Source organism: Amphiura filiformis, chromosome 8 (assembly GCF_039555335.1).
Source record: "Amphiura filiformis chromosome 8, Afil_fr2py, whole genome shotgun sequence".
Lineage (NCBI taxonomy): Eukaryota > Metazoa > Echinodermata > Ophiuroidea > Amphilepidida > Amphiuridae > Amphiura > Amphiura filiformis.
In genome coordinates, this window is record NC_092635.1 from 12,414,464 (window position 1) to 12,432,825 (window position 18,362).

General features: G+C 36.1%; 1 protein-coding gene across 1 annotated transcript in view; it reads right to left on the reverse strand.

Moving 5' to 3' along the window:
* Positions 1 to 18,362, reverse strand: part of LOC140158628 (integrin alpha-9-like) — a 105,225-nt gene that overhangs the window by 21,197 nt on the left and 65,666 nt on the right. The window contains exons 7-9 of the mRNA XM_072181790.1: positions 4,458 to 4,618; positions 2,987 to 3,124; positions 1,470 to 1,578 (exon numbers count right to left, since the gene is read on the reverse strand). Coding sequence (XP_072037891.1) covers positions 1,470 to 1,578; positions 2,987 to 3,124; positions 4,458 to 4,618 — 408 coding nt within the window. The remainder of the gene's footprint in view (positions 1 to 1,469; positions 1,579 to 2,986; positions 3,125 to 4,457; positions 4,619 to 18,362) is intronic.

Sequence of the window (18,362 nt, forward strand, 5' to 3'; positions counted from 1 at the left end):
TTAGATTTTATGTAAATGAAATTTGCTACATATAAATATATCTCCTATAATGAAATCCACTTGCCCTAAAGAAAGCAAAATTTAATTTTAATTATACATTTTAGTACATATAATCAATATCTTATTTTAAATGGATTGTACAGCGTTTAATGTTGCAATCACTGTATTTGGTGCCCTCACTAAGTTAGCGATTATATCTTTTTCACATCAAGTAACAAATACCAAAACAAACACACACATGGCAGCCTTGGCATATATCCATTTGGCATGTGAAGCCTCATATTAAGTGCTATATATAAAGCTCTATTACTGATATGATATGTGATATGATTAAGCTAAGTGAGGTGTTTGTTGTGTTATATCTATTTTCATATTACATTAAATATTCTAGGCTATTTCAAAACCAACAATACACTGAGGACCAAATTGAAATTGCAATTACAATTCCTGAGATAAAAATATTTTCAAAATGTAGACGCAATGTAAAAGAGGATCAACATCTTTTATATAGCTCATAAATAAATTGCAGACAGTTGATTACCATTTGGTATTTTTTTACCATCAACTTCCACCCTTTCATAGTTTTTCCAATCCCAGCAATGCTTATGCTGGGCAATACATAACCAGCCTCCGTTCACTGGCCAGACACAGTATGTGTGTTGAGTATGTGCAGGTAAGAAACTGTTGCTCATCCTAATACCTCATGGACTCATTGATTAAGTTATGGGCAGATTTTGATAGAATGAAATAAGCCATGGCAGAACTTGGTGTTGTGTTGTCAAATATGAAATATTATTGAATTCATGTACGAGTGAGATAATAAAACAAATTAACTGTCTTAAATTTGTGTAATGGTCAAAATATGATCAATCGGCCGGTATTGTTCCATTTTTACAGTTCATGGAATGGAACAATCCATCTTTCACCTTGTGATTATATTTTGACCATCAGACTCATAGAGTTAACCTTAACTCTGCAAGTGCTCTTGGGTGAATAGAAGGGAAAGAATAAAGGAAGACAGCAAGAAGATGAACAAAGAAGTTGCTTTTTGGGTAGGATTTGAACCCGAGACCCCTCGCATGCCAAGAACTAAGTCGCCCACCAGTAGCTATTGGTGTTTCGCTGGCCCAGCCAATGAATATGTGCATATATATGACTTAGGGTGATTGCGTCATCACAACATGTGCAGTAGCTTTCAACTATGACCTAGTCCGACGAGTAGGACCTTTTTTTCTAAGTTACCAGACTATACTCATTTCAGACTATACTCATTTCACACTATGATCACTATCTGACATGGTGCAAGAAAGACGAATCGCGAAGTCCAGTGACAGCGCCTTTTTTTTTTTTTTTTGGGAGGCGCTTGTTAGTGTATTTTTGTGGTTAATCTTTCTTGAGCGATCAGAATTAGAGTATAGTTAGTAACTAAGAAAAAAACAGGTCCTACTCGTCGGACTACTATGACCTACCTTCATAACCATCATCAGTGAGATCTCCTGCTCCAGCTATTGCTGACCCAAACCTAGCACCAGCCACATTATTTCCAGATAGTTTGAAATCTAGTGGCTTTAGTTGTCCCTGGTATATACAAAAAGTGAACACATATAGTATTGATTTATAAGGATTGCTTGATCAGACAGCATTATATAGCAGCTCCTAATTTATTTAGCACAATTTCAAATATGATAACTGCACTTAAAATGTCAAAACAAATAAAACCTATGCTACTATGCTATTATAATTAAGCTTATACTATGGAAGGAGACACACAAAAATGAACATATCACCTACTTAAGTTTGTTCGACTTATATAAGGCAAAAAATAAGACTCATAACACCGTGTATTGATATAGAATGGTGTACACACAGTTTATTGATGCACACTGTAACAAAATGAGAATAATTTTCACCTATGATAAGCCACAGCAGCTGATAGGTGTATCCCATCATGCTCTGCAGTATCATAGTAGAACTGCACATGCCACAGAAATTGTATACAAAATCCCTCACTTCAACTTTCAATTACTCTCTTATATCAGGGAGTTTAGACTTTTGTTTGAAACAATATGATCTCTAGAGTATTGTGAAACTATCCATAGCTCTCAATATATAAGCGGTTCTTACTTTTTTGTTTTTTATGTATTTACTACGGAGCAAGCAGATAGACTACAATGCATGATGGGATACTCCCTTCAGCTGCTGTGATGATAAGCCAAACTAACTTTAAAGATGTGTAATGATGATTCTCATACATAGAGCTGTTTTTTTTCCAGAACCCAAAAGTGGACTTCATATTTGAGGTTCTAATTTCACTGTAATTAAATTGTTGGATCCCCCACTGTTCTATGTTCCTTAAAAGTATCCTTACTCCGCCATTGTTAATGTATACATAAACTCTTCCTTCATCCTGCTCCACGGTGTACAGAGGAGCACCAACCACAGTACTGTGAGCTCAATTACACTCCAGTAAATGTTGGACCCTCTCCACTCCTTATTCCATTCTCTTCACTCCATCCTTACCCTACCATTGTTAATGTATACATAGACTATTTCTCAGTGGCATAGCCATAGCCAAGCTGCCCCCATGTGACTGTGAGAAGTCTTGCTCTCCCTCCCTTGTGGAAGGACTTTTTTGTAATTGTAGCCAATTTTTATCCCCCCCGCCCCCCCCCCCCCCCCGAAAAAGTCCTGGCTACGCCACTGCTCTTCCTTCATCCTCCTCTACAGCATACAAGGGAGCAGTAACCAACAGATCTGTGTCCTCAAGCAAACTCTAGTATAGTTGTTGGACCCCCTCCTCTCCCCGTCCCATACAGCCATACATTATCCTTACCACGCCATTGTTAATGTATACATAGACTCTTCCTTCATCCTCCTCTACAGCATTTAAGGTAGAACCAACAACCGACCAATGTCATCAAGTAAACTCTACTAGTTGTTGGACTCACTCCTCTCCCCATCCCATAAAGCCTTACTTTATCCTTACCGCGCCATTGTTAATATATACATAGACTCTTCCTTCATCCTCCTCTACAGCATACAATGGAGCCCCAACCAACAGATCTGTGAAAGTGTCATTATTCAAATCAATAGCTGCTATGGCCGCACCATAATATGTATTCATCTAGAAGAACAAGACAAAAACAGTAAAACATAATTAATTTCTTTAAATGTTTCAAACACAAAATAAAAATGTAATTCTCTGCAATACTTTGAAGTACAAAAAAAAACCCATAATTTGCTCTTCAATGGAAAATGAAAATATCAAAATCATACTAATCTTGTTTCTGTTGGTCAGGAAACATCTAATCCTAGAGCACACACAAAATAAAAGTAAAACCTATTGGTTTGACTTCCTGTTGCCCATGGATGTACATACATGAATGGTAGCATATAAATTGATTCACTTTACTTGGGGGTGGATGCATTTATATTTGCTCATATTTTCTAATATTACTGAATATTTTGTTACAAAAATAGCCAAATTCACGGGATGTTTTTCTCCTGTGTGAAAAACTGTGTATTACTTGTTCCTCTCGATAATGAACAAACACTTGCTCTGAATGTTGATGCTTTAGTTTGTCCAATGTCTCTGCCAACAAATAACACACAGTTATTAACCTATAAAGCTTGAACTGAAATAATAGAACCTGAGTAAATTCCTTTTCTCTAGCTACATTTATCACAATACCTGCTCACTAAACCGTAGTTTTAGGCAGAGCTTAACAAACTATTTCTGAATATGTGTTTATTATAAATCCTGCCCCAAAACAGATTAAGATCAAATTTCAATGAATTGTCTGCATGATATTGAAAGTGATTTCATCAATATATCCAGTAAATCTGAAAATGGATGACATAAGCTTTTGTTATATTATCATGCAGTGAGAAGATGGATTTGAATTCTGCTCAACATAGACTGATTGCATGTTCCAATAAAAGAGGAAGAGGAATCATCCGGAAATAAATAAATAGAGTGTAAAAAGTTGTTTTTGGGAACTTGACAAGTAAAACATTCTATGTAATTGAAAAACACAGTGTTTGAAGAAAAACACACAGTGTTTTTGATAATCATCAACTTGTTTGAAGCTGTAATTTTAATCTATATAGGTTGATAAATTAAGTAAAAAAATACTGGGTGATGACATTTTGTAAAATGTACTCTTAATACGAGAGGGGTTATTTCTGGTGGTAAAGTGAAATTCATTTAGGTGTTACTGAGAAAATATTTGGTCACCGAGTGGTCCCATGGGCTATCTGGGCTGCATTTCCGGTTTTTTTCTCCTAATTTACAATAAATCAACAGTACTATAAAAATCATTCCCAGAATTAAGGGTATTCCCCACTACAATGAGGCAATACCTTATTCACGTACAAGAATCAAGTATGTTAAATTTCTCTCTCACCCACACAAAAGCTAACACAAATAACATTATACACAATGCAAAAACCCTTACCAAGTCTCCATAAAGTTCTTGGTATACTTCATAAGTTTCTAGGTCATATATGATGACCTTCCCTGTGGTTATATCTTTCTGTCTTCTCATCGCCCTAGGTGCTGACGCGACTCCCTGTATGGAATCTCTGGTTTGGAATCTCCCTGATGCAATGGCATATCCTGTCAATGATAAACAATAAGGAAGTCAATGTTAGGATATTTGTAGCAGTAATAAAGGTTAGGTTAGTATAAATAAATGTTACCATTACTACATGAGTCTAACCTTGTATCATGCGGTCAAAATTGTCATTAGTTCTGTCAGGGTTCTGTCAGGACTATATTAAAGATTTCATGTTTCCTTCTGTATATAGCTGATCTTGATAGGGGTCCTATGATATGTAGATGTACTACAACTTGTTTGTTTGTTAATGTTTAAATGGTTGCTTTGTATGGATATACAATTAAAGGACTGGATTCAGTATTTAAAAAAAAGGGGGGGCACAGGCATGGATCTGTTAGTAGTGGGGGATTCGGCAACTAGAGATCAACCCATTTCAAATTATAGCTGTATCTGTGCCCCCTTGAATTTTTTTCAAAGTGAAGATCCAATTGAAGCCACTTGGTGGACAATATTTTTGTGTAAAAGTTTAGTTGGTAAAAGTTTGAAGATTGCTGAAAATGAAGGTATTTTGTGGATCATTTGGGTTTCCAAAGCTGCAGCCAAAACAGTCACTTAGTTATCCATACACAGGGGGTGAGGCCCTCCAGGATATGCCCCATGCATTGGTTTATATACAGTTATCTTACAGATATCCTACCATGCTTTTCTATCCTTTTCACTAGTTTTCCATAAAGAGCCAAGAAAAACTATAAATGACAGAAAATTTATTGCATTGGAAGCATACTTTCATGCGCTGCACAAGTAAGGAACCTGATCTTGTATTCAAATTTACAAAACATATTTTTCACAGTATTTTGACATCCTACACAAGTACATTGCATTCATTTCTTTGTGTGGAATAAGACACCTATTCTATCCACCTTGAAATACCACCTCTGGTTATCAACTAAGAAAACAGTGGCATTAAAAAGAGCCCTGTGTGCGGTGTAGAGACGTTTAAAAGAGAATGCTGTCAGCAATTTCTATCATGTATGCGGGAAATGCTTATACATCTTCAAATAGGCATTTTAAGCACCAGAGCATGATGCTTCTACAGAACTACAGAATTAGCACACTAAACTATGATTTAAACCTCTCCATTACAGTTCCATATTGTGATAACCTAAATTACTCAAATTATTCACTTGACAGTGTTTACCTGGACTAATCACATTTCTGAGGAAAGTGCATATTAATCAATGAAAAACTGTCAAATTGTCAATCAATCTATCAATAACATTAATTAATTGATTACAATGATCAATTGATGCATCAATGAATGAATTTCAATCAATCAGTGTTCAGTACATAAATAAATAAAATATATATACTTCATTACCTACCTAACTGACTGACTACATAGGGCTATCGAGCTATTAACCCTAGAACTACTGAGCCATATTTTGTAACACAAAATATGAAGATGGGGGTTGTTGCGACCCCCCCTTAATTTTCAATTATAAACATCATATACCGTACCGCTATATTTGGTACTTATATATAGTTATGGGTCTCCTCTATCCAGTGATACCAAAATAAGTACAAACATTCCCCACATAATGTCACTATGATGTCATAATGTGAGCATGCAAATTTGGGAAATTCTGGCTATGAACAAAAGTATAGGCAAAATTGATTTTCGGCTAAAAATTCTACAAAATGCGAATTTCACAGAATTTTTTGCTAAATATAAAAGGAAACAACTATTTTCACATAACTAAAAAGTAAAAAATCAGTAGCTCTTGAAATAATTACATAAGAACGAAATGAAAATCATGAGGGCCTCACCAACCCCCCTCCCCACCATCTATGGTCATCTTTGATGGCTGGTCCTACCTCCGGGTAAAGTGCTGGGGTGAAAATTTTTATCACCAAAATGAGCGCAAAGGATGTATCTACGATTAGCTTAGATCGTTTGGGTGTAAACGTGTGTGTTTCTTTTTATGACGGATAAAAAATCTTGGGGGGTGGTACAACCCCCTTCTTTGTAGTTCTAGGGTTAATAGGTCATTAGGGTCATTAAAAACCCTGAGTGGATTAGGATTCTGGGTGGAACCTCCTTCTATTAGTAGCTGGATGGTTTATATAAAGACCTCACTCTACTTAGATTGCTCAATGTTTTACATGCTTTCCATCTAAACATTTGGCATAATGTATCAAAATCACTGTGGGAGTATGGGCGGAATTGACAACTGATTTTCCACCTGGAATAACTGTTTGTGTTTCAGTCACATAATTTATTCAAACATGTTCATCATAATCACAACAGGTTCTTTTGTTTTGGCAACAAGTCCAACTCACTCAGGTCCAAGTTAACATAGTTAAAAATTTAAAAGTGGGCACAATCGTTAGCCCAATCATTGTAAACACAATCAACACATTTCATCATTAACCACATCACACAGACACAGTGAGACACCGTAAATCTGGGCCACGAATTGTGGGTGTATGAACTCCCGCAAGTTTAATTCGGTATTGATCGAAAATAAAGTCCAATCACTCCCATGGTAACCCATAACTTAATTGTGCATGTTTACCCAAAGGCGCTTGTGGTGTATTAGCACCGACCCTGGGGGATAAATGATTGTATTGCTACAATGGACAAAGTCATTACAATACAATTTACCAAGTGTTGGTAATAATACTAGAATACAGTCGGGTTAATCCCACTGTGAAATCTCTTGATGTAAATCTGAGAAATTGGACACATAGGAACAACTGTAAAAAGTAAATCAAGAGTTAATAATGCCTTCATACAATATCTACAAAATCATAATTTAATAATCCAATAATGATGCCGAATTACGGATGCTGTATATACTTGCACTTAAATCCGGAATATGCAATATGCATGCATGAGCATGCCATGGAATTAATTTGAAATGGCTATTATTAATATCAGAAAATATTGCTTCCTTGCAGTCCCAGACGTAGCAAGAAATATTTTTTTTGGAAGGGGACTTAAGAAAAAGTGAACTCCAGTGCACCAGTGCTACGCAACATGCTTGCAGGGAATCTGAAGGGTGGTGTGCCACCCCGGAGAAAGTGAGCTAAAGTGGCAAATTGTTTGAAAATGAAGTCCCAATTGAAGCCATTTGGTGCAACATTGTCACACCATGTGAATTTAATGTATAAGCATAGACTGTGGAAGCAAATTCTCGTAGCCAGGGGGTACCTGTTTTTTGGGGGGGATTTAGGATTGTGAAAAGGGAGTCATCTTCCTCCTTGACCCTGGCTACAGCCTTACAGGCCTGCTTGTGGGTTCACTTTTCCTCTTTTAAGGTGCTGATCTATCTATACTGTCCCAAAAAAGTTTCTGTACGTGTGCAAAAATTACTAATTTTAAAACTACACCATTTTGGGTAAATTTTTTTTTTTTAATAGATGCACTACCGGTATCTAATCCTGCACATTATGACACCCTATTGAATCCTATGTGACCTCAAGAAGTAAAATTACAAGCATTTGATTAGGCAAATGTCCAGTTTTAAAGGTGACAAACTGACCTATTCAAAAATCCACAGACTAGACTTCTGGTTTGAGAATGGTGGATGGCTAAATTTTGCACGGCAGGATAAGAAATGGCATATATTGAAAAAAATTATTTACTTTAATTCATATGATTTAGATTTAAAATTGGGATTTGTTTTTAAAGTGTTTGGATACTTTTTTGGCATAGTATACAAGTACAATAGTAATTCATTGTATATCTTTATATCTAGTGACTATGATTTTAAACTCTATAAACCATAACCATACTATACAATGTACTTTACACAACATTAACCCCAAATCTTTACCATAAACCTATTTATATAAACTTAGCACCAACCTTTAATACCCCTGGCCCTAATACCCTTAACATAACCCTAATTCTTAACCCTCCTTTCTTACCATACCTCAAATCCTAACATCAGCCCAAATCCTAGCCTTAGCCCAATATGATCTAAAACCTTCGACTAGCCTCATTATAGTAAGCTTGCCATAATCAAAATCCCAATCTCAGCCCAAACCCAAATCCTTACATGTTAAACACTGTTTAAATGTTTAACAATTCCTCATTTTCAGAATGCAATTTAGTATGTCAGATGTGCTCTCAGGTCCCACAATAAAGTACTATGTACTTTTTGCTATCCAATTCTTTAACTGAACTGAACAACCAATTGCTGAACTATTTAAACAGGTTGTTTAATTAAGAATTTTAGACAACCTGTTTCAATTAATTTAAGCAACTGCTGTTCAGTTCACCCATTAAACAGGGTTGTTTGAACAGTGACAATAACCCCAATTCTTATATAGCAATGATAACCTGAACCAAACCTAACACAAGCCCCACTGAATTATATGTCCATTATAACAATTAACCTAGATAGAAGGGTATTCACTTCTCTAGATTAGAAACTGGAGGTTTCTGTTTTGCTTTGTTTTTTCTGTTTACAGGTATTGAGGAATCAAGATTGAAAGTCATTGTTTCCTTGTTTCTGTTTACAGGTATTGATGAGAAACCAGATTGAAATTCCATCTTTCCTTGTTTTGCTGTGTGGGAATTGGTAACGGCCCCACAAAACCAGAAACATGTCAAACTATTTCTTCTGATACAAGGCATATAGCTGTAAACTTGTAAAGACCAGCTAATTCATGTTAACCCCAATACTGCCTGTGTTTTTTGGCTATTGGAAAGGAAAGAAGGAACGAAAGAGGAGAGGTGATGAATAAAGAAGTTCCTTGGTACTCTCAGCATTCAAACTTTTACTCCTCGCCTGCCAAGCATAAGATGGGTGGAAATGACACCACTTATATCAAGCATTGTATAGTACCTCTTGTGTGTCAGCTTTATTTGTCTCAATGTTTGAGTGCAAACACCACTAGGTTATGCGCCCCTGCAAACTGCCTTAAAATAACACCACATTTGTTTTTATATACTTCTTCACCCTAACAGAACGGGGTACTACAAAATACTACTTGATATATGTGCTGTTCGTGCGTGCATCCCACGTGGTGTGATGACGCAATCGCTCTAAGTTATATATAGGCACGGTTCCGCTGGCCAGCAAAGCCCAACACCCATGGCAAAGTGTCGCCGACCCAGTGCTTGGCATGCGAGGGGTCTCGGGTTCGAATCAACCCCAGAGCAAACAACTTCTTTCTTAATGTTTTCTCTCTTTATTCCTTCCTTTTTTCCCTTCCCGTCGCCAAAAAGCCTTATAGGCAGTTAGGGTTAAGATATAATACAATTTGCCCTGGGTTCTTCGATGTGATTCTAAGAAATTAAGTACAATTCATGCAATTACATGTCAGCGTTGAATAGGGATCAACAAAAGTCAACATGTAATAATTGATTAAAATCCCTCTTTTTCTATTTTATGCATTCAAAAAATTGACCAATTTTTATAGTATATATTATTTTAAGGCCATTATCTCAAAATCAAGTTTGCCATCTTGCCGACATGTTCTGTATTTTATAGGTATGGGCATGTTCATTAATCCACATACATAGATCCGGTATTTTCCATGTGACTTCTTTACTTGTACATTTTGACATGTTTTCACTCAGATTCAGAGTTGTAACTTAATTTACAGTGAGATCATATACCAGATTTGCTTGCAGCGCTATTAATCCAAATATATGGGGAAATATGGGAGAGTTTATGGTAGAGTTAGAAAATACTCAAAATGCTATGGAAATGATCAGATTGTATAGGAACTCTTTAACATACGTCAACCTGTGACAAAATTTGATATAAATTTAATATTTTTTTAGTTTGATGGAAAAGTCAATTTGATGAAAATGTGCAATCTATAAGAAGCACATTTTAGCATGATCAAGTGTTTTAGAAGCCTACAAAATAACCAGCAAAAACACATTTAAAGGTGAACCTCATTGAAAATAAAGTTATACATCAATGGAAAGCTTATGATGTCAGGAATCAGAAAAGAATATTTTTTATTTGCATAGCGTACCAGGCTAGACATAATCTCCATCCAAAGATTGGATATTGGCACCCCCCCCCCATAAATTACAAAATGAAATCGTTCAAATTGGGCGCTTTCGTTGATGACGTCAGCCCAGGGACACACAGTTACTTCCGGGTTTGATTGTAAACACAATGTCCGTGTATTACTGTGGCATGCATCGGGCCAATGCACGAATTCAGTCATTGTCAACTTACTTTACATGAAAAATATCTTCAATAAAATAAGAATAACATGAAATATCATGATCAAATTAAGAATGAAGTTCCTGAATAAAGTGTGTGGATTTAAAAATGGGAAAAGTGCTGGCGGGGTGATTTGGGATAGGCCAAGCCATCCACGATATGCATAGGGAATATTACAGTAAAAGCACGAAGAAGCGAAGATTCGCGAAGAACCGGAATGAAAACAGATTACAAAAAATAACTGCTAGTGCTACCAGTACAGATCGTCACGCCAAGTTGAGATGAACTTATCACAATGAGAAAATGAAGGGATAGAATAAGGTACATGTACAGGATTTTTTAATTATTTCTTAGCTTTACAACCAGTCATGGCGGTCATGTATGATATAGGCGAACTTCAGATAGATACATACGGGATGAGCTCAGTGACTGACTGAGTCTCACTACGCCGAGTGTTCAGTATCCGCGACTGTACTGAACTTGCAGACAAAATGACCGATTTGATATTCACATTCTGATATTTCCAACTTATTGCTACTTCATCAGCAAAATTTATTCCTGTAAATGTTCCAAATATAAGGGAACGATTGATCAAATCTGCTGAAACACCCCATGAAACACGGAGGACGAAGCCCCGAAGCGAGTCGCTGTGTTTGTGCTTATCCGTCCCTGCAATTCAGCAGCAATTTACGCATCGTGTTCGGTAATCCATAAAACATGAATGTTTCACTTTTTCAGTACCGTACACTGATTGTACTATCATTAAAGAATCATGACACAAGTGACAATATTTTAATTTTATTCAGATTTCAGAATTCCATCAAATAACAGCATACTAAGCCTAAATTGTATTTATTATATAATAAAGTATCTGCCCGAGTATCTGTTTCTTTCAATCGCGATTGTGTGGAAAGAATGTATTACCGTACGCTAAATATGAAAACCTTTTATGGGCTGGATTTGATGAAATCGGCGGTTTTTTATTAATTTTTTAATTACTGCAAGACGATATTTTTTTTAATCCGACATTTTAAAATGAATCAAGAATATATAGGGAATGTCACAAACAACCATTTAATTTGTTATTCGATCATGTTTATTCAGTCCATGACATGAACGGTAGCAGCATTTGCGCATGGGATTGATCCCAGCGCGAAATTCAAACTCAATTACCCAGTTATACCCAGCCATTTTGTCAAAAATGTACGGAAAATTTATGTGTTGACAATAATTCTATTATTTCTAATATATATAGAAGGAACCAGCAATTTGAAGATTCCTCTAATTTCAAGCTTTATTGTGAAAATCAGACTTGCCGGGCAGCTTGCAAAGTACAGGAAGCAAGTCTTGTTTACATGTTTCCGAGTAGGATCACGTGACTCACGAACCCTGAGCTTACGTCACGAGCATTCCCAAGGTCATAGACGATTGATTTGGGTGCTTTTTGGGCGCCTTAAAAAAGACAAAAAATTCAATCATTTTTTAATTTTTCAGCTTTATTAGCAATCAAAAAAATCGGAAAAAATAATTTTTAATATCCTGACATCATAAGCTTTCCATTGATATATAACTTTATTTTCAATGAGGTTCACCTTTAAAGGATATTTCAGAGTATCTGTTGAGGACCTTAAATCTGCACAAGTTTCTGAAGTCACAATAAATCATGCTTAAATATAGTTGATAATCAGGAAAATACTTTTCAGAAATATCAACAAAATATGAAAAACCTGAAAGGTGCATTTAGTGTTGAGATCATTTTCCCCAGAGGATTGCAATAAAGAATAAGATTGGCCTTTCATACATGATGTGAAAATGCAGTGTGTAGCTTCTTCATTGAAGGGCTTAGTTATTACATAAGCAATGCCTATGTATTTTAAAGGTGCAATTTGACAGGTGTGGGGAATAGTGTGGTTTAGGATTGATGGATCTCTGAATGAAGTTAATGAACTTTTAAGAATTTCAACTTCCAATACAGAGAAATGCATGAAATAATTGCAGAATCCGGGTATTTAGGTCCAAGAAAATGGAATATTGTTTCAAACAGCATGAACTCAGTGAAAAAGGAGGTCAGCTATTCATAATAAAATAGAAATGCAACCCTCATATTTGAGCCTACACATTTTCCCTCAGCATGTGTTTACCACACTTCCCTATAGACTATGTAGTTTCAACTTTCAAAATATGGATCTCTTGAGAGATTACTAAAACAACTGAAACACAATAAAGAAATTGACATGGCAAGAAAAATATGCCAAATTATGAAACAAAATGTTTAAAATTATAGTATGATGCTGTAGGTGCATAATCAAACTACTTATTAGGTGATTTACACATTCATTATCCAAAAACAATGACCAGGGCATGATGGGTTATATTATGCATTATGCAACAGAACAGTTCACCCATGCATTATGTTTTTTAGTTTGTTTAAACACTCACAGTTGCTCCATGTGGAGACACACTTGGGTCCTGATGGAACCATACATTATAATGTTTTGATAAATCCAAGTGTGTGAAAATATTGCATCCAAAACATAATAATGATAAAATTGGATGCTTTTAAGCCCAATATTTATTGGTCTCGCTTTGAGTTTTAAAATATTGGACTCGACTACGTCTCGTCCAATATTTTAAAACTCAAAGCTCGACCAATAAATATGGGCTAAATCAATCAGTCATTTTAGCATGTTCATATTTTTTGAAGGGCGAAATGGAAGTTTCGGTTAAAAATGCATTTTTTAAAAATAAATTTCAGAGAATAACTTGATATTTGTGAGGAGTTCAAAGGTGACAGTTATGAATAAGATTAATGACTTTGCATCCATTATGTTGGGCAAAGTGAACAATCTAAACATTTTGCTTTTACCTCAGAACATTCCTTGGGGCTCCCTTCCGGATATCCTGGGCTCCAAAGGCAAAATTTTCTCAAAAGGCAAAAAGATTTCTCATGATACCCTCCAACTAACTGATGTGCAGTTTAACCCGGCACTAATTATCATTTGGTAAATTCTTTTTTTTTACGAAGTACCAATCTCAAATCAATTTTGTTTGCTTTAATTGGTTAATTTAAAATTGTCTATTACAGACTTCCAAAATAAATAATCAAGTTTACATGTTTGATTGATTTTGGCACTGTTGGCACAAGAACACAAAAGGTAAGAAAATAAATTATAGCTGACAAAAAATTCAGTATAAAGTAAACTGGAGTGAGTGGCCCCGGTCGAGTGGTTGCTTTACTCTGTGAGAAATAATAAACCAATAATGGAAAACTAACCCAAGTTTAATATTACTGTTGGAACCAAGATCCACATGATACCAAATCACTGATAATTCTGTTTATTGTTACATACTATTTTACTCTGATGCTGCCAAGGTATACTAACATGTACTTGGAATCTGTTTGATCTCATTCAGTTTATCCTAGTCAACTGCATATGTTTAAATCAGGGCTGCAGCAAGGTTGCAAAATGTGGGGCGGCCATCACAAATGTGGGGCCGCCAAATTACAAATATGTGAGATGATCAAGGGGAATGAGTCGGATGTCGCTAATATTGTTTCTGAGATATTGGCAAAAAGAGTGTTCAAATTCTTTTGTTTTATATTGTTTTCAGCCATTGATAAATTGCTCATACTCGGTAACCAGATGTCCGATTTTGACGGGGTTTGCATCACATATGTCACATATATGTCCAAATTGAAATAGAGGTATAAAAGAAAAAAATAACAAAATTGCTACGGCCCTGGTCTTCCTCTACACCCACAGATAGGTTGTCATTGGTATTAACAATAAATTGGGTAGGGCACAGTACCAGGCCTAGTATAGTGGTTCGAGTAAATGGCACTGATAGGTAGCTTGAGGTTGTGGGTTCAAACCCCTGCAGTGTGAATGTGATGCCTTACAGCATGCAACACCATGGGTAAGTAAGGAACTTCACTCTGCTTGCCCCACCCCACCCAGTTGTATCACAGAGCTAAACAATATGTGACATGATCTGGTCCATGGGGGCCAAAGGAGGCATTTTTGATAATTGAGTTACTGCAATTATTACATTATATACAATAGTCTACCATTTACTGAAAATACCAAAGGTCTAGCATACTTGGTTAAGAAGTTTTTGGATGTCTATTTTCTTATGTATTTTATTGTTTTTTACTCCATATTTTTACCTTTATCTCAGTTTCAAATTTGCCGCCTTTGGCCCCCATGGACCAGATTGTGTCACATATTATCCCAATCCATGCAATTATGCTATGTGTTAATACTTGTGCAATGAATGTAGGCCTTGCTAAAGTGCAATGATTGCAATGTATCTCCAGACTTGACTCAGAACAGGTAATTGAAATGAAACATGCTGGTAGCAATTGGTAGAAAAGCACATACTGGTATTAAAAATCACCACTCAAATTACTGTTTCCAGTTTCAACATTCACATATTGATTCACTTCAGCTGTACTTGGTTCTAGGCAAAAACACTGCATAAATTTGAGTGCCAATAACCATGCTATGCATCATTTAGTGTTTGAAGGGTGTATTGGGAATCGAAAGTAAATGAATGCTGTCTGTAGAGTTTAATTATACCAAAGCAGTGTTTGAGTATAAACCAAGTCAGTTCCTTTCCTATAAATGGTTTCCTGAAAGTGATGAGGTAATAAAATATTTAATATCATATTCTAACTATGGCTTATCTGTTTTAAAGGAGGATTGTCCTATTTCATTTATGTGTTATTGAATGACCTTGATCCCTACTCCCTGTCTATTATGAAGTTTGGTATCAATCAATGTTGATATGAGAGACACAAAGTTTGATTTTGAAGACCCCATAGAAATTTATGTGTTAACCCACTTACCATTTTCAACACATTTTGGCTAACAAAATCTTTCAACCTTAACAATATAAAAAATTACACTGGGTCATCATAGACAAATATTGGCTTTCCACCACTGATGCGAGTTATTTTGTGGATTTTTTAACCAACATATCCACCTCCCTAAAATCTGCTTATTTTTCATCAAATATCATCATCATATGTACGCAAAATTCTACTTTTTGAACTAAACCTGTTAAATTGTCCATGAATTTCACTGATTTTCCACCACCCCCCAAAAAAAACACACCTTTGCACCTACTCAAGAAAATAATATTATTTAGAGGGCAAAGTGTTTTCTATCCTCCTCATCCACCAATCAACCCACTCACTCGCTCAAAATCATCTCAATCAGCATGTTCTCACTCAATCAAGCCTTTGACATATCAATGTGCTATAGATTTGTCATGCTCACATCACAGTAGCAGTCAAGCAACAGGTTTCCTCATTTTGGGATTTGTTTGTTTAACGGTATCACATTCAAAACTGGGGATACATTTAATATCCCTACCAATGAACCATATATTTACTTTATCTTGCAATAAAATCCCTATATCCCAACTTCCATACATATTGTATGCATTGTGTCCAGTCTATTTCCTGACTTTTTTGTGTTTTATTCAATTTTGTGCTGCTCCAGTTCTGAAGCTAGATATTCAATTTCTGGTATTGCAAATAGACGGTATTGAACCGGAAGGCAACGTGATATATAAAATAAAGTTTGCTTATTGATATTCGGTCTCAAGTTTTCTCTAAATTTATCAGTTTTTATTAACTCAGGATTCTGGATTGTTGAATCAAATAAAATGAAAAAGTCCTGAACAAATTTACTCCCAATAATGGGGAATGTGACACCAAACAAGTGGAGCATTATATTGAATGTTAAATTAATGTTTGACTAAATATCAATAGAGGCACTGTGATGCATGCAGTGGTCTAAGACTTCGACTCCTAATTGTGAGGTAGCTCCAGGTTATGGGTTCAAGTCCCCATCGCATCAACCTGTTGTGCACTTAGGCAAGGCTCTTCACATCTATTGCCTCTCCCTACACAGGTGTACAAATGGGTACCAGCTTTATTCAATGCTGGGAAGGTAACAGACTCTCTGTGGAGGAGGTGTAGCGATCCCTCACAGCAACATTACATGGAGGAGTCTGGTCCAATAAATTTGTAAGAGAAGTGGGCACCCCAGCCTGTTAACACAGGTTCGTCCCATTTACCCTTTACCTAAATATCATATCAGCATGTGATTTTCAGAAGATGGTTTGCTATTAAAGAAAGAAAATGCAACTCCTTCAGGTTTAACTAGTAGACATGCTACTTCCCATGGTTTAATAGTAGGCCTTAGCTTGGCGTAAGGTGGTAGATCAAGATAAAATCTCTTTTGCTGAAAGAACATAGAGAATGATCCCATTACGATACACCCAAGTCATTTGATGATTTATTTGAGTGTCTTAACAACAATTACCAAGATGGGCATACACATCCCTGCTCATAGACATGATGCAAATCATAACTATAAATTCTGATAACAAATCACTACAACTATATGCACCTTTAAACCAAGCTACAGGGAAGAAATTATTGACATTCTTATTTAATATCAACAGAAAACAACCGCTGTATGAATAAAGTGGATGCCAATTTTAAGGATGCACTTTACATCACCGTCAATCCGATATTAAGTGAGCACTGTCTCTATGAATTCCCAAACTCCTTGGCAGGTATACTTGAGTACTGTTTGAATGGGACTCTACCTGCACTTCAGCTCTGCCATTAGACCACTTTCCAGAAATACGTCACCCAAGAGCATTGTCTTAAGCGTGTCTTCCAACAGGTGAGATGTAGCACCAATGGCTGCCATATTTTACAACAAAGATGTTTTTAAAAATCTACAGGTATACTTGTTAAAATGTTAATTCATGAGCCATTGATTCTTGTGGTAATCTCCACATGTGTCAGCTAGAATAAACCACTGGGTGCATATCTCAGTTTACACATAGGCCAGTCTCAACTTCAGACATGTATAGCCAATCATTATTTCACAAACACCTCCACCGGTCGGATCAGGAACACAGGCTTTTAACATGTTGGGCACCCCTGTTCTGAAGTGTCATAATTCAAATTTTTTTAAACTTACGATGCAAAATGGGCTCAGTTCCTCATGCACGAGCACATAACACAAGTTGAGAGCCCGGGTTGAGAGCACAGGCAGAGCATGCTATCTGAGAGAGTGTCAGATGGATGTAATCAAGCATGTACAACAGCAAGTGGCAGCCACTGTACAACATATCTTTCTTAGATGATTCTCATATTGATACACAGGCAGGATGTAGGATGTTGCATAGGTTTTCTATATTCATGAAATGACTCAATAGATACCTTGGTCATCTCATCAAATACAACATAATAATTGTAGGAAATTAAACTTCTAATTGGAGTCATCATGAATTTTAATATGAATTGATCACTCAAAGAGAATGTCTTTATGCATCTTCTCTAACAAACAAGAGTATAGCAGTTGGTGCTTACTCAGTACAAATAACCATTATGAGGATGTGTCGCAAACATGCATGGGTCTCATTTTAGGGCCTCTGGAATAACAATGGCCTCATTTTCAGTCAATTTTGGTATTAAATAAAATTTTCACCTAACTGGAGCCCAAATTCATTCGGGAGCATAGGCTGAAAGAAGCTCACAAAGATAATTAGGGGCACAGCTCTGAGAGAACCTCAAGTC